General features: G+C 38.8%; 1 protein-coding gene across 1 annotated transcript in view; it reads left to right on the top strand.

Annotated features, from left to right (window-relative positions):
* The first annotated feature begins 7,391 nt into the window (after positions 1 to 7,391).
* Positions 7,392 to 18,367, top strand: part of slc25a13.L (solute carrier family 25 member 13 L homeolog) — an 89,214-nt gene continuing 78,238 nt past the window's right edge. Inside the window, 1 exon segment of the mRNA NM_001089755.1 lies at positions 7,392 to 7,447. Within this exon segment, the coding sequence (NP_001083224.1) occupies positions 7,436 to 7,447 (12 nt within the window). The 5' untranslated portion in view covers positions 7,392 to 7,435.

Raw genomic sequence — 18,367 nt, 5'->3', positions numbered from 1 at the left:
ATTATATTTCTGTCAGGGTATAAAAAAAAAGGAAAAAAAAAACCTGCACGGCTTACTCATGCATGTGGTGCTCATGATTTAGGAATCATTTCCACCCATGTACGAAACATAATACCCCTCTAGGGAGACGCAGCTTCTCTGTAATCCATATCTACAGGGGTCCATAGAGGGAGGTATGCTCATGTCTTCCTCCCCCAGAAATTACCATTCAGCTGTCATGACCACATGCATTGCTTGCTGTCACCAGACTTGTATTTTGACAAGAAGGCTTGTCCTCAACTTTTTCCTCTGCACGTTTTAGAAGCAAACGCTTTCAACAAAGGAATCCCTGACACATTTTCACGAAACTTGCCGAACCAAAAAATGCTGTGATTTTGTTGTTTATCCATAAAATGCTTTTAGGCAACGACAGCTCTATTTTATTCATGCCTTCCAAATAAATACACTGAGTTTTTATTTCCCATTATCAGGGTACAAAGAAACTTCAGTCTTTTCTCTGCTCAGAGGCTGTTTCTTTTAAGCCATATTTATTTTTATTATCCATTTTCACTATTTATATTTATTTTGGGCAGCTAAATATATATTTCTATGTATACAGAAATTCTGAAAATACTTATAAGAAGTTAGTTTTTTTTTTTAACATGGATTTACGGGCTACTACCGAGAATCATCAGGTGTAAAATTAGGGATGCCCATACTATTGGATCTGGCCAAATACCTGAATCTGAATACCAAACCAAAATTCAAAATCTGCATATTCAAATCTAATTAAGATAAAAGTCATTCCATCAATTTTGAACAAAAAAATGGTTGAGTTCAGTTGTATGAAGCTTTATGGGCTTGGATTCCAAAAATGAATCTAGGATTTAGTGCAGTCCTATGCAAAACCTTTAGTAAGCGACAGGCAAATCTCTCATTGCCTAAGTTTTTCTTTTTTTCCACAAGCTTTAATTTTTCCAGAATTCCATCTGTTTGCTGTTGCTGTGAAGCCCTTGCAGGTGCAGTAATGTAGATTGGGTTCATTGGGACAATATATTGGCAGATAGGGGCTTATCTGTGATTTTTTAATATCACATTGCACTTTTGCAGTGCTGTCATTACAAAATGTGTATGTGCCTCCTCCTATTGAATGGAGTGCTCTTGAATTTGTGCTCCCTGAGTTCAAGAATTACATTTGTAGACTTGTGCATGTGTAATATATTACATTTTTCACATTTTAGTCTACTGTACATGTTTCAAAGTCCAAACCAGTGTGAGGTACACCTGGGAGGTACAAATAAAACGACGGTTTGGTGGCAGAGAATGGGCTGGTCTGGGAATAAATTAAGAGATAGAATTCTTTGGGGAAATTCAGATTACCTTCTCCTTTAAAGAAAAATACTTCACCAGTGAAAACTGCAGCATGATCTACAATCATCCACAGCCTTAATTTGAATTACATGTAAATTCCAAATAAATAAACAGCTAATTAAATTTGGATTCATCATCAGTGACTTTACAAATCAAGAACAAATACATGGCCCAACAGAAACTCCCACAGCAATTATTACCCAAATTCCACACAAGCTAAAGTAGAACTAAAGCTAAACTAAATAAGTAGCCTAGAAATGTTATACATTATGGGGGTTATTTACCAAAGTCCGAATTTATCTCAATATTTTCTGTTACAAACTCTGATCAAATCCGCTTGGGGTTTTTACGCTTATTTATTATTCAATTTTCCTGAAAATTTGCTTTGCGGTAAAAAAGTCAGATTTTCACGTCTTTTTTTTTCAGATTTTTTAATCTGATTTTCACGTTTTTTTTCTGAATTTTCACCCGAAAAATCCGAAAACTTCAGGGTATTGCACAAAACCCAGCGCACATCAAAAAATGATTGGAACGTCTCCCATTGACTTATATGAAACCTCGACAGGTCTGAGATGCTGGATTTTCAAATTCAGACTTTTCCATCCTCGGGGTTTAATAAATTCCAAAAAATTTGTGATTTTTTAAAAGTCCGATTTTATAAACAAAAAATCCCAGACAGCCGAAGCACCACAAAGAGGTACATCAAGCAGCGAGAAGCCTTAGACATATTTATACAGACTGGTAGTAATTGCAATACCTCCCCAATATATATAGCTATTTAAAAAAAAAAAAAAAAAAAAAAAGTTTTAATGCATTTTGAATATGTTAAAAGGTTTTAACCATATGGGAACACAATTAGGAAACACATTTATAGCAAAATGATTTTATTATAAATGCATTTCTTAATATTCCTGTTAGACAAATGGATTTTTTAATGACATATATGGCTTTACAATGGAACAAACCCCCTTGCATACTTTGCAGTGGGAAGCTGATAAGCAACATTAGATAACATTAAAAAGTACATTCAAAAGCAAATTAAAACTGTCGAGGTCATGCAGGAGTCAACGGCAGAATTCCCTTGAACCATTTGAAGATGTTATTAGCCTTCATTATGTTCAAGTATTTTTTTCCAGTTTTTTTACTGCCAGAAACTCGATTTTTCGAGTTTTTAATATCGAGATCGTTGATTTGAGTTGAGTACAATCGAGGTATAAAAACCTCTAAAATTCAACCTTAGATAAATAACAAGGAAAGCTAACGAAGCAGTTTATTGCCAAAAGATTAGCCACAATAGTGCAAGCTATAAGACTATATTTATTCTGCAGAATGCTTTACTATACCTGAGTAAAAAGCTCTAGAAACTCTCTGTTTGTTTAGGATAGCAGCTGCCATATTAGCTTGACGTGAAATCAATTCCTGCCTGAGTCTCTCTGCTCACTCATAGCTCTGATTACAGCAGGGAGGGGAGCAAACTGAGCATGCTCAAGCCCTGCCCTGGAGGTTTAAGCTGAAAACAGGAAGTCTGATACAGAAGCCCAAGTGTTAACAATAAAAGGAAAGAAATGCAGTGTTTCTTTTGACAGCGGACTCAGAGCAGAATTACTTTGAGGGTTTACTGGTGTATTTATATAGACCTTTCTGATAAAGTTTACTTAATTTTAGCCTTTCCTTCTCCTTTAATCTGAAAGCATCAGTGCCACTGAAACCTGTTCTAAGAGACTGGGTGAGCTTCAGATAGACTTTAATAACCGTTTCTTCCAGATGTATATTCTGCATTTTCTCCGCAAAACAGTTTCTGGCTTCCATATGAACAATGAAGTTGATATGAATAATCTTCTTTATTTGCTTGTCTTGATAATGTAAGAATTTTCAAACCCCGAATTTAAACCTATTAGAAGCTGTACAGGCTTTTTTTCTCGTTGATGGTTTGCTGGCTTCCAAAGTTAGGATATTCCAAACTAATGCATAATCTGCCCAGTGTCAAGCCAAAGCCTTTGCAGCCACAGTTGGTCTCACGCATCTTAATACTGCATAACTGAATCAGTTTTTCTAACTAGTTCTGTCATATTCAGAAAATAAAGATTCTTTCTGCTGTTTCCAAAACTTACACAAGCATTTTGGTGTTTTTACTTTTTCCATCCTTTTGTCTAGAAAAAAAAAGTTGTTTTTTTTATAATGGAGTGTTTGACCAGGAAAGGAAAATTGTTATAAAATGTTTTTTACAAATCTATTTTTTGGTTCTCACATCACTGTAAAATATTCCTATATTGCTACTCTACTTGGACCCGTTAAGATGACAGAGTACTTTGGCGCTGCTGTACAGGCATCAAGATAATATTCAGGTGACCAGTTTCTTTATAACCCCACATGGATTACATTTTCTGTTATATAGGATAGCGCCTTGTATTGTGTTGGTGTATAGATAGAATTATTATAATTATTAACATGTTTTTAGTAGAGCGCCAACATATTGCGCAGCGCTGTAATGTGCCTCCTTTTGTAAAATAAGTCTCCAAGAATGTCCGTATCCAGAAAAAAAAGCCATGCCGCAGGCAGAATACTTTTTACAGGTAATACACGTCAAGGTGACTTCTAATATATAGTAAACAAAAATGTTACATGAGAGACATCATAAATCAAATAATACTCTGGTATTGTTGAAAAAGTGGAAAACTTTACTCAAATGCCATAGGCAAAGTTTCGGGCTACGCAGGCCCTTTGTCAAGCCATTTGCACCCGGGGCTGCAAGGAGCCTTATCCGCTTTTGAAGCACACTTCAATTACATTTAATGAGAGACATCATAAAGCACCATTTCTAAAAACAATTACTGCTTCATTATGAGATCCTCTAACCTGCAGTGGGTGTATGATCGGTATAAGAAATAGACTGTAACATTCTTGCTTTACAGTTTCACTATAGTTAATATTTTTTAGTAAAAAATTCAACCAAATGCAAGTGGAGCTGCAGCTCATCACTTTTTCCTATCTGCCCAATCAGTAAATAAAAAGGTATCGATGCAGAGTACTGCCCCATGTGCATTATCTGTTAGAGTGATGGCAGACTGGAAGATAACCAGCTGCCATCGCCCTTAAAACGGATAACTTCTGAGGATCAGCCCATGTATTACAGGTAATAGTTATGAATATTCCCTTTTAAACAGTTTGCAAGGTATATATTCCATTACAATGCACACGATCCAAGAATATCCTGTAAATTGTATCCATATAAATGGTGCTTAGTGATGTCATCAGTGCACTGTGATGCAATTTCTGTGATATTCAGCAGGCTGAGGCAGGATTACTGTTCTTTTCTCATAAGCAGGGATGAGCAAAATATTTTGTTTCCTACAGGCAACTTAGTGCAAATGACACACTAAGGGGCAGATTTATTAAGGTTCGAATTGCAAATTCAAATTCTCAAGTTGAATTTTTGTCAAAATTCACAAATTCGAGTTGGGGAAAAAACAACAAACTTGAATTTGAGATTCATCATACCTTGACCCTGGGAACAAGTTAGACTGACAGCTTAAAGGAGAATTCAACCCTAAAGTTAAAAAAACCCTACCCCCCTACCCTACATAGACTCCCCCTCCCTCCAGTCCAAGTGTTACCCTGGGCAAATGCCCCTAACTTTTAAAGGAGAAGGAAAGCTACGGAGGCATTTTATTGCCAATAGATTAGCTGCAATAGTGCAAGCTAGAATGCTATATTTATTCTGTAGAATGTTTTACCATACCTGAGTAAAAAGCTCTAGAAACTCTCTGTTTGTTTCGAATAGGAGCTGCAGGATTAATGTGGTGTGACATCACTTCCTGCCTGAGTCTCTCCCTGCTCTGAGCTCAGATTACAGCAGAGAAGGGAGGGGCAGGGGGAAGAGGAGCAAACTGAGCATGCTCTTGCCCAGGGCAATGAGGTTTAAGCTGAAGGCAGGAAGTCTGATACAGAAGCCCTTGTGTACACAATAGAAGGAAAGAAATGCAGTATTTCTTTTGACAGGGGACTCAGAGCAACATTACTTGGGGGGTTTACTGGTATATTTAGATGGACCTTTCTGATAAGGCTTACTTAGTTTTAACCTTTCCTTCTCCTTTAACCAGTGATTTTTCCAAAGAGGAAGTGAAAGAGACACAGAGACTTAAATCTTAAATCTATAGTTACACGTTATTCTCTTCTCTAAATACCACTATAATTCATTCAAGTTGGGGATAAGTGATATATATTGCGGCCTCAACCGTGGTAATTACTTTTATATATAATTAACTTGGGATTATTAAATTTCCTTTGTACTATAGTGTCACTTGTATGATTTCCTTAAGAGAAACCAACGAGGATTCTCTAATATTAAAGTACAGTGCTAATAAGTGAAAACCCCAAATTAATTATAACCTTAAAAAATATTTAATTAAGCTAATTATACGAGTTTGATCAAAGTTCATCTATTTAAAGTGCAGTGCAATAAATACCCCTATAATAAATATACTTGATTAAAATTACAAACGGTAGTAGGAGAATGCTTGGATGAGAGGCTATCTACAGCTAAAAAAATACAAATCAAGGCCCCTTGTAAATACAGTGCAGTAAGGAGAAAGATTAGAGCTGAGCAATGGATAATAAAAAGGCCCCCCCAAACAAGGCTGGTTTCAAAGCTCGGTCTTGTAATGTTAATAAAACAATTTTTCCTTAGATTAGTTAAAATTAGACCGGGCACCAAGAAAACCGCAGACGAGCGTTTCACAATTGTGCTTTGTCAAGGCAAACTTTTACTTAACCCTTGGTGCAGATTCAGGCATTAGAGTTCATGGGCGCCATCTTCTTCTCTTCGGTAATCTTCTGAATGAGACAGGTGTGGCGGCGCATGCGCAGTTGGAGCAATTTTCTGTTTTGCGACAACTGCGCATGCTCCAAAACTGATGAAAATTGCAGAAGCGCCGGTCTCATTCCGAAGATTACCGAAGTGGCTGAAGATGGCGCCCGTGAACTCCGATGCGTGAATCTGCACCGAGGGGTAAGAAAATGTTAGGGGCATTTGTCCACAGGTCTGGATTTGTGGAAAGGCCACCAAGGCCTGGGCAGCATGCTCCCAACCACACCCACATTGGTTGAGAAACACTGGAGATCCGCAAGAGATACAATCGTTTTTTAAATTTCCTGTGTGCCAATCCCCATTGCTCTAGTCCCAATGATGAATATTTGCATGAATAAAGGGGAGGAACAGGGGCGACGAATGGCCGTGGGACTAGGGGCGCCTACAGGCCCAGACTGGCAATCTGTGGGTTCTGGCAAATGGCAGAGGGGCTGCTATAAGGTGCCATTGAAAGTCATTATTTAGTGGGCTGTTGGGCCTCTGTGTGGGCTGATTAGGCCTCTGTGTACCTGAAATGCCAGGGACTATTTTGATTCTCAGTCGGGACCTAGCCGCCTGCTATGTAAATACGGCCGTTTGTCCAGGGTAGCAGCTATCTGGGGGTAGTGGGTCTATGTAGAGTAGGTTTTTTTAACTTTTAGGTTTAGTTCTCCTTTAAAGGGCAATTCACCTCCATTGGCAAAACTGTAATTGAACAAAAACACAGAAATATGTTCAGACTTTTCATAACCTGCCAAACTCACTTACAGTACAGTGAGAAGGGGTCATAGGTTTGAAGACTTGTTAACTATTAATAGAACTGATAGGTATTCCTTGTTGCAGCTGACATATGCTGCCTCTCATTGATTTAGTGCAATACACAGTGAAGGCTAGCACTGAGGTCACAGAGCCCTTAGGCAACGAAACTCCCATCTCCCTTCTGCCAGCTCGGATTCCCAAGCCCATTCCCGCCGTGGAGTTTTGCATATCATCCCAAGCCAGCTGGGAGCGACAACACGATTACAAAAGCAAAGAGGACAGAACGTTCCTGACAGTGCGCTCACGCTGCTTCCGCATGCCCTGTAGCTACACAACCCAAGGACGCTACGATCACGTGAACAGCATTGGGGCGGGACCAGGTGTAGCCAATGAACGACAGGCGTGCGCCTGATCTGAGTGTACGGCGCAGGCACGTCGTGGGGTAACGTTTTGATGGGAAGTGTTTGATTTCTGCCCAGCATGGCTGCCAAGGTATGTGTGTAAGTGACTAGGAGCCTGAATTCAGATACCGCCCGCCTGCAGGCTATAATCATAGGGTTCCGCCGCACGCTGCCCTGGCTGACTTTATAGTGACACTATCCAGTGGGCACGTCCCTTCAGTGTATAATGATACTGAGCCTGTGACCTACAGACTGTCCTTGTAAAACTGGATCAGCTGGTTTATCGGGGTTCTAGTATGAAGCCGAATAAGATTGTGCCCTCTAACGCGGGGATGTCCAATGTGCAGCAATGGGGTGTTGGGCCTGAACTGCTGTCACTTCAGCTGAGTGTTGGGGCTGCAGGTGCAACTTTGCTTCATTTACTCAGCCAGGCATCAGGTTTTTTTCTAATTGTGGGTGTTTAGATGTTATGGAAGATTAGGCAGCCCTGCCTTTAGTTTGGTGAACTGCAATTCCCTGTATCTGCTGACAGATAAATGAGGGGTGCAGTGTAACAACGCCTGAGACACTTCAAACCTCTTTAATTTGCAGGCTGCCATTATTACAGTCATCCTATGGCCTTCTGCCTGTTGTTGATCTATAACAGTGATCCCAGTGGCCTCAGCTGCTAATGTTTCAATTCCAGGCTTAGAAGCAAGTTTTGGCTGCATAAAAACCAAGTATAGTGCCAAGTAGAGCCTCCTGGACTGCCAGTTCACATAGGGGCTACCAAAAAACCAATAACAGCCCAAGGGATATTTTTATATGCTTCTGTTGCTCCCCAACTCCTTTTACATTTTAATGTGGCTCACGGGTAAAAAAGGTTGGGGATCCCTGATCTATAAGCTCTAGCTGCTCTTGTTCTAGTTGTAGGCTAGTTTGGCTACTTCTATCTGCTATACACACGTTAGGCATCCTAGCTTTACATCTCTCAATATATACAATAGGGGCAAATTTACTAAAGGGCGAAGTGACTAACGCTGGCGAAAATTCGCTAGCAAAGGAGATAGACTCTAGTGGTACTTCGATCCCTAACGCCAGGCGAATTTGCGCTCTGGTGAAGGGACGTAACTACGCAAATCACCAAGATGCGGATTTTACTGAATGTTACCTTTTACGCCAGACTTGCCTTTGCCACCTCAGACCAGGCGAAGTGCAATAGAGTAGATAGGACTTCCTCAAAAAACAGTTGAAAATTCCCCCAAAAAACGCTAGCGTCTTTTCCTTTTTTCAGGGTGATAGGCTGCAAAAGAGCATAATTTTTTTTTTGGGGTAACCTGCTTCCCACCTACATTTCTTAACATATGGCACATAAACTATACACTGGGCTCATGTGTAGTTCAATACAACAACTTTATTTTATTTTATTAAGGTTTCCCGGGCTTGTGTAGTGTAATGTATTTGCTGCAACATATACGTCCATTCAACGTTAACTTCCCGCCGTATGCAAATTAGCCAACGCTAGCGCAACTTCGCTTTGCTTGGCGCATTAATGCTAGCGCAACTTCGCCAGTGTTTGGCGCAACTTTGGATTTTACTGAATTAGCGTTGTCCTGGCGAATCGACACCTGGCCAAGTGTTGCGCTGGCGAATTTTCAGAGGTTAGTAAATTTGCCCCTGTAATCACCCACCCAGTGGCCTCCCTCACTGGATAATGATAATGGGAGTTGAGGTTCAGCACCTGCTCTAATGGAAACAGTGGAGTGTGCTGTAACATTTGCAGAGTACCATCCAACCTCTGTATATTTGAGCATTTACAAAGGGCAGTTTCATATCTTTGGATGATATTGTTCTCCAGAGGCAGAGCGGTGTTTACTCAATGCCGCTAATTACAACCCAAGCACTCTTCTCCCCCCCCCATCTTCTGCTTCATTTATACTAGTTTTATAGCTTCTGACTTTGACAGTAAGCAGATAAGCTGCTAAGTGGCCCCGTTTCCCCTCTGTCTGTAAAGGGCGACTAATTTGCATCGGACTCATCAGTTGTCTGAATGGCTGTCAACTTCTTTGTGATCATTATTATGTTATATCAGGATAATAAGGAATAGGCTGAAATGATTAGAAGGGGACCTAGATCTGCTCAGTGTTCTGTGGCTAATTACACTGGAGGTTAACATTATCTAATTGCATTTGTTTGTCTGACTTTTACTTGCTACTGTTATTTAAGGCTCTGACCAGTCATTTTCTTTTTTTTTTTTTTTCTTCATACTTTACCTTGATCAGACTTGTTACTATATTATCTGTAGGCTTTTAATGATATCCACTTGTAATTTAATGATGCGATCATGACCAATGACCAAAGAGATTTGTTGGTGGAAATGTAAGGTATAATTAAAAGGGACACTTTACTTACTTTATCACCAACACATACACATTTAGGAGCTATAATATATTTATACATTTTAAGGAGAATAGTGTAAAAGCTTAGGGGTTGTGCATCTTTAAAATAACTTTTAGTATGATGTAGAGAGAGTGATGGTCTAAGACAATTTGTTATTGGGTTTCATTTTTTATTGCTTGTGGTTTGAGTTATTTAGATTTTTTTTTTTTAAAGTTTTTTATTGAATTTTTTAACAAAACACACAATAAAGGCGAGAAATAAAAGAAAGAAAGAGAATTATTTAGATTTTTACTCAACAGCACTCTAGTTTGCATTTTCAGCAATCTAGTTGCTAGGGACCAAATTACCCTAGCAGCCATATATAGATTTGAATAAGTTACTGGAATATCAATAGGAGAGGGCCTGAATAGAAAGAACAGTAATAAAAAGTAGCAATAACAATACATTAGCAATACATTTTGTAGTTTTACAGAGCATTTGTTTTTTTTTAGATGGGGTCAGTGACCTTTATTTGAAAGCTGGAAAGAGTCATAAGAAAAGGGAAAATAATTTAAAAAGTATAAAAGAAAAAAAATAATGAAGACCAACTGAAAAAAATTGCTTAGAATTGACCATTCTATAACATACTAAAAGTTAACTTGAAGGTGAACCACCTCTTTAAGCAACAATGTTGATGTTGCGGAAACAGCTGTGTAATGATTACATTTTCTAGGAGTGGTTCACCCTTTAGTTAACTTTTAGTATGTTATAGATTGGCCAATTCTAAACAACTTTTCAATTGGTCTTCATTATTTGTATTCTATACAGTAGTTTTTTTTTTTTTTTTTTACTTGCCCCCTTCTGACTTTTTCCAGCTTTTTTTTAAAAAAACAAATGATCTGCTAATGGTACTTTTTATTACTCCTCTTTCTATTCAGGTCCTCCCCTATTAATATTCAAGTCTCTTATTCAAATCAATGCATGGTTACTAGGGTAATTTAAACCCTAGCAACAAGACTGCTGAAACCGGAGAGTTGATTAATTAAAAGCTAAGAAAACTGAAAAACCACAAATAATAACAAACAATTACAAATTGGCTCAGAATATCAATCTTTACGTCATATTAAAAATTGACTCAAAGGTGAATAACTCCTTTAAGCAAAAAATCTTGTTTTAAATGATTCATTTTTTCCTCTGTATAAATAAAACAGCACTAATATATATACATATAAATTCAAGTTGGTGACAAAAACAATTCCACCGTTTTTCGAGGCGGTTTAGAAGCCGTCAGGTTTATTGATCCCAGTTACAGAATGATCTGTTGTCCAAAAAAACACCAGGTCCCAAGCATTTCAGATAATAGACTCCATACCAATATTGATTTATGCAGGACATTGGTCATGCAAAAAAAAAAAATTACAACGGTAAATTTCAGATTGAGGCTTGAATGCTCAGCCAGCACTGGAATTTTCCAGCCTGTCTATTGAGTTGAATGAATGGCTTTTGCAGTTACTCTCTTACAATTTTCCAGGTACAATAATTAAAGCAATGGCTGAGTTTGCAGGCTTCTACTGAATGGTGCTTAGAGACAGTCAGCCAGCAGTACACACAGCCACAGAAGACCTAAAACAATGTTTAGGAGCTGCAGTTTTTTAAATGAGTACAAAAATACACAGTATAAATACATGCTGGGACTTAAACTTCTTCAAATACCAAGCAGCCCACCTACAGATCCTATATAAAGCATGAGTCTGTAGCTTGTTCCAACATACTCCTTGCCATTTGCAAGTGTATCCAGATCAGCCAGTCTGGGCCTTCTTGTGATCTTAGATCTGTTTCTATCATAAGTATGAGAATATAGGGGATTAGGGATGCACCGAATCCAGGATTCGGCTCGGGATTTGGCCTTTTTCAGTAGGATTCGGCCAAATCCTCGTGTCTGGCCGAACCAAATACTAATTTGCATATTCAAATTAGGGGCGGGAAGGAAAATCACAGAACTTTTTTCACTTTTTCTTGTCCCATCCCTAATTTGCATGTTCAAAATAGGATTTGGTTTGGTATTCGCTAAATCTTTCAAGAAGGATTTGGGGATTCAGTCGAATCCCAAATAGTGGGTTCGGTGCATCCCTAATTGGGATACTCTTGCCTCTAGAATATCCATTGCTGGGCTTCTTCCTTTAAACCAGACTTATTGATTTGCATTACACAATGTGCCTTAGGGTGTTCTCAATAACATTACCATTGGAAGTCAGAAAGGCTCGCCTGCTGTCTTGATGCTTGTCATAGGCGATGTGGCTTTTTGTCTCGGGTACTTTTCTTTTAGTCATATCATGAAGAAGAGTCTGCATTTTTACTGCAATTTTTACAGCACCATCTTACTTTGCTTTGCCAGTTACCAAATTAAAATTCTGGCATGTTGGTAGTAGTGTTACATATTAGGACTTTGTGCTACTGTGCATGTGCCAATCAAAATCTTAGTCGAAGTCTGGAACCGAGTAAGCAAGGTACGATGGTGCTGCAATTTAGACTTTAACATTTTGGCACCCCTCAATGAATGTGGATTTCTTGTCCATTAACGACAGTGAAATTTCTTTTGTGCACTAGATAATACTAGTACAAAGACAAAGTAATTTATTATATGCCAAATCGTGGGTACTGGGATGGAATCTCAGACTTAAAGGGGTTGTTCACCTTTTGAGTTAGCTCTTAGTACATAGCTCATGTATTTATTTAGCTTTTTATTTAGCAGCTCTCCAGTTTGCAATTTCACTAATCTGGTTGCTTGGCACCAAATTACCTTAGCAACCATGCATTGATTTGAATCGCAGACTGGAATGGGGCTAGAAGAGGACCTGAATAAAAAGATTTGTAATAAAAAGAAGCAATAACAATACATGTGTAGCTTTACAGAGCTTTTTGTTTTTTTAGATGGGGTCAGAGACCCCCATTTGAAAGCTGGGAAGAATCAGGAGAAAAAAAAAGCAAATAATTTAAAAACTATGAAAAATATATAATGAAGACCAATTGAAGAGTTGCTTAGAATTGGCCATTTTATAACATACTTAAAGTAAACTTACATCGGAAAACATGTTTGTTTCAAAACGCATCAGTTAATAGTGCTATCAGTGCCAAAAGAATGGACGGCACTCCATTCGAGGAGGAAACAAGTTTTATTGCAGGCTCATGCATGGATCAAAAGGCCCTACGCGTTTCGGAATACAATCCCTTAATCATAGGCATCAATTTTGAAATCTGACATGGGGCTAGACATTTTGTGAATTTCCCAGCTGCCCCATGTCATGTGACTTGTGCCTGCACTTTAGGAGAGAAATGCTTTCTGGCAGGCTGCTGTTTTTCCTTCTCAATGTAACTGAATGTGTCTCAGTGGGACATGGGTTTTTACTATTGAGTGTTGTTCTTAGATCTACCAGGCAGCTGTTATCTTGTGTTAGGGAGCTTTTATCTGGTTACCTTCCCATTGTTCTGTTCTTTTGTTTGGTTACTGGGGGGGGTGATATCACTCCAACTTGCAGTACAGCAGTAAAGAGTGATTGAAGTTTATCAGAGCACAAGTCACATGACTTGGGGCAGCTCGGAAATTGAACCCTGTTATAAATATCGGTTGGCTGGGGCCCTGACTAAATCTGGAGCATCAAAATGTGACTTCAAGATATAGAAGTTCCAAAATCAACAACTGGCACATTTCACTGTGAAAAATTAAGATGTGGGACATGTTTACGTCTAATGTTTAGACACAATATTCCCAATAGACAACAGAAGTGAGATTCCTAGAATTGTGCAATCCTGTCATATTCCGTGTTATCTACAGAATAATGTAAGATGTGTCTTATCGGTGGGTTCTATAGGAGAGCGTGGACAGGCTAAACCAAAATCTACTGATCATGGTAGTTAAAGGAGAAGGAAAGGCTAAAACTAAGTAAGCTTTATCAGAAAGCTCTATATAAATACACCAGTAAAGTGTAAACCCTCAAAGTAATGCTGCTCAGATAAGGGCTCTTTCTGCTATTTGGATCTCCATACCTTTAGTCTACCAAAGAATCATTTCAATATTAAACCTAATAGGCTGGTTTTGCTTCCAATAACGATTCATTATTTCTTAGTTTGGATCAAGTACAAGGTACTGTTTTTATTATTACAGCGAAAAAGGAAATCATTTTTAAAAACCTGAATTATTTGATTAAAATGGAGTTTGTGGGAGACAACCTTCCCATAATTCGATGTTTTCTGGATGACTGATTTCTGGATAATGTACACATGTAAAAAAATAAATTAAAAAACCCCCCCCCCATAGCTACATTTAGAATTATGTGAAATGTTTGACTAATCAGACATTCATAACAAACTTGTTTTTAGTAAGTCTCCTAAAAAATCATGTAAACCTTAAATGGAGGTTTTGCTTCCAATAAAATTAATTATACCTTAGTTTGGATCAAGTTCAAGGTACAGTTTTATTACTACAGAGAAAAAAGAAATCATTTTAAAAACGTTGTATTATTTAATTGTAATGGAGTCTATGGGATTTCCATTATTCAGAGCTTTCTGGATAACAGATTTCTGGATAATGGATCTCCTACCTGTATAGAGTACCTTTAGCCTTTTAACTCTCCTACACCGTTCCACAGAAACACATGACACTATTATTTGTTTAATTGTGCAAGAATCCAGTTGTTGGATAGAAGTCATACAAGTCTTTTGAACTAGTTGTCTCATGTCCAATTCGCTACAATTATACATGTGGATATGACAATATTAGTAGTCCCAAAGAGTCGCATGACCGTATACAGGTTATGGAACTCAGAGGTGACTTCTCATATACTTTTATTACTTATACAGCTGCTGACATTTTCAACACCTTCTCATGGTTGATGGTGACCTTAAAAATCATGTCGGGTATGTTCTTTTCCACTGTAAAATGAGACATTAGGATTTAGCCCTGTGGATGCCATTCCTCTCTTTTCTTTCTTGTGTGCAGACAACTCAATGCCATGGAGACTTTGGTGGACAAGACATGCTAATATCTAGAGCAGGGTTTCTAAACCTTTTTCACGGTGGACCCATGATTGAGTCCTGGAGTGAGCTTCATGACCCTAGACTTGTTTTAGAATTATTTATGAGCCATCCACATTTAAAATTTTATTTATATATTGTTACTTGTGTAAGCAGGGCTGTAAATTCAGTCAATAGTACAGACACGGAATGACACAAAGGATCATAACTAACCATACAAGGTATACAATTACATTCAAGCTTAAAGGAGAAGGAAAGGCTTTGTGCACCTGGGGGTGCCAAATGTTAGGCACCCCCAAGTGATTGTATTGACTTACCTGAAACCCGGGCCGGTGCTCCTATCAGCAGAAAATTGCACAGGCCAGTGTTATACCAGTGAGCACCACGGAGCGATCCTCTTCCGTCTTCTTGTTTCTTCAAATTTCCCAGGGCAGAAGCATGCGCAGTTGAACGAAATAGCCAACCTTTTAGTTAAAGTTCAGCTTTTCGATCTACTGCACATGCACAGCCGCGCGAAGAAAGAAGAAGCAGGAAGAGGATCACTCCGTGGTGCTCACTGAAATAACCCCAGGCCGGTGCAGTTTTCTGCTGATGGGAGCACTGGTCTGGGGTTTCCTGTAAGTCAATACAATCACTTGGGGGTGCCTAACATTTGGCACCCCCACTGCACAAAGCCTTTCCTTCTCCTTTAAATGCTAATCATTAAAGGATGCAAGAGGAATAAGGTTTTCCGAAGTCGCCTGATGTTTCCCTGTGAGGCAACTTCAGGCGACTTCGGAAGACAAATCGATCCAAATGCTATCCTGCCGCCGATTTACGTTCTTGCCTGCGGGAAGGCATTTTGGGGAGATAAGTTGCCCTAAGAAGAGGAGATGTGTTGGTGGGTGACTAATCTCCCCGAATCTGCACCTGTGCCACCACCCTAAAGTTGAAGGAAAGCTACCAAAGCAGTTTATTTCCAATTGATTAGCCACAATAGTGCAAGCTATAACACTATATTTATACTGCAGAATGCTTTACCATACCTGAGTAAACTGCTCTAGAAGCCCTCTCTGTTTGTTTAGGATAGCAGCTGCCATATTAGCTTGTTGTGACATCACTTCCTGCCTGAGTCTCTCACTGCTCACTCATAGCTCTGGGCTCAGATTACAGTTGGCAGGGGAGGGAGAGAGGAGGAAACTGAGCATGCTCAAGCCCTAGTCCTGGAGGTTTATGTTAAAAACAGGAAGTCTGATACAGAAGTCCATGTGTACACAATAGAAGGAAAGAAATGCTGTGTTTCTTTTGACAGAGCAACATTACTTTGAGGGATTAATGGCATATTTATATAGACCTTTCTGACAAAGCTTACTTAACTTTAGCCGTTCCTTCTCCTTTAATGGGAAGCCATCGTAAGGATTCCAACAACAATGGAGCATTTTCTCTGTTAGGCTAATGACACCAAGGGCTGTGCCTTGACTGATATGCTCCCATCCATAGATCAATTCTCTACCCCACTTGGTTAAAACAAATGCTTCTAGAGAATGCACAGGTTGTACAGGTTGAATTGGCATTATGGAAATTCAATGAAACCTCAATTTTACATTTCCTGATTGTGCACTACTTTTTTTGAGGCCCTATCAGTGTGTAGAGACCTGCATGGGTCTGTTTTTTTTAAATCCCGCACCCAACTCGTACTCGCTTTTCCCAAGCCTGACCCTAATTTGCTTACCCGACCTTTTCAACTCCATGGATTTTCACCCGGCCCACTCCCCACTGTGTTCGAAAAATGTAGTAAAAATGTAATATGGGTGTTCTACTTAATCGAATTTGTGGTGCACAAGTTACCTCTTGAAAGATTCCAAATGTTTTAAAAGTAGCTTTAAGTGTTCTACAGGAAAACTTACGTTTTAGTCCTTAAATTACTGAAATGTGATGATATGATCAGATTTGCATCATTTAGAATATGCATTATGTTTGTTTATATACAGTAGTTGTTCTGGGAATACATATTAGGAACAATACACTCCTTTTTTTGCATCCTATATCATGGATTGTGTAATTTAGCAATGACATTTAACATTCACGCTTGTCCTAGGGCTCGTATCATTTTTTTGCTCCCAGTTTGATTTCATATTTTTGAAACATAATCAGATTTCTCTTTCCATTCGAATAACCTTCTTACCCCCCGTGCTGGCTTAGATGTAAGTAACTCTGTATATTAAATTGATCCAGGACTAAAGCCTCTTTGAACTGTCCAATTCCCTTGGATTTCAAGTGGTCCACGTTGATTTTCTTTTTAATTCCCTCTTACCCCAAGGAGCAGGATAATTGAGACTCTTTACAGATGGGGTAAGTGGTTTTCAGAACTGGATTAAAGTGACAACTTTAGTTTAAATTTCTTGACCTGTTTCCTGTTTTAGCAGATTAATATATAAAGCCCCGGGAGTTCCATTGATTTCATGTTTTTTTGTTCAGCATGGGAGTGGGTGAGAGGCTTTTGTCATTCTATAAACAAGTTTTATTCTCTTTAGAGATCAACAGGTGTCCACTGAGCTGTCCTAAGTGACATTGGTTCTCTATAAGATCTGTTAAGGGGGGAATATACTTATCAAATTATCCACTGAAACATGTGATAAAAGGTGCACATTTTGCTTTATCCATAGTAACCAATGTTTCTGATGGATATCCAAACAAGAATACTAATAGGTTACTAGCTGATTGGTTGATGTGAGTTAATAGTTGTTGTGCAAACCATGTAAGTACATTTAATTACAATACCCGTTATGGTGGCCATAATCAGGCAGATTTAAGCTGCCAACTTAACCCCTTTGGACCGATTCACCAGTGTATCTTCCTGTATATGGGTGCCCTCCCATACACAGGCTGATGAAATCTGCCAATGGGTTGGTCAGCAGCTTATTGGCACTTGTATGCTGTGCTCAGATGGGCCTAACCAACCAATATCTGGACAAATATTGGGCAGATATTGATCAGATCGTTTTGAAAACACAGACAGGTCAAGAATCACATCAGCTCATTGATGTGGCCCTCACCCAAACAGCCTGTATCCCTGTCATTGTGATATGGTTGTTTGGCCCTTGGCCCAAATGACTGGATCAACCCAATATGACCCAAGTCAATGTATGGTGGCCTCAAGGCAGCACACTAGTCATATATTGGTCAGGAAATGTGTATTTAAGACGTAATTCAGCAACAGCTGGAGAGTCAGCACTATTTGTACAATACTATATTTACATTATCCAAATACTGAGGTAGCCAGTTGACTGTATTTTAACCAGAATCCTTTGCCAGAATGTCAGCAGAGATTTAGCTGTTTAACTTTTTGCCCTTTACAATGTAGACTTTTTGCCCTTCTGATACTTATTTTATTTTAACACTAACAATAAAAGACTTTCAAACTTTTCAAATTAAACATGAATCCCAAATTCTTTTTTTTTTTTTTTTTTTTTTTAATTAAAACATCCATACCTGTTATAAACTTGTTTAAAAATCTCAGCTGCCAGTCATATATTGCCTGCCCCTACTCTATGCCTTGGGCTTGGATTTGTGCAAAGGCCACCAAGGCCGGGTTTGGGTGGCAGGATTTTAGGGGGCGGCATGCTGCCCAACCATACCCACA

This window comes from Xenopus laevis, chromosome 6L, assembly GCF_017654675.1.
Source record: "Xenopus laevis strain J_2021 chromosome 6L, Xenopus_laevis_v10.1, whole genome shotgun sequence".
Taxonomy (NCBI): Eukaryota; Metazoa; Chordata; class Amphibia; order Anura; family Pipidae; genus Xenopus; species Xenopus laevis.
The sequence above is the reverse complement of the archived record's forward strand: the minus strand, read 5'-3'. Positions and strand labels throughout refer to the sequence as shown.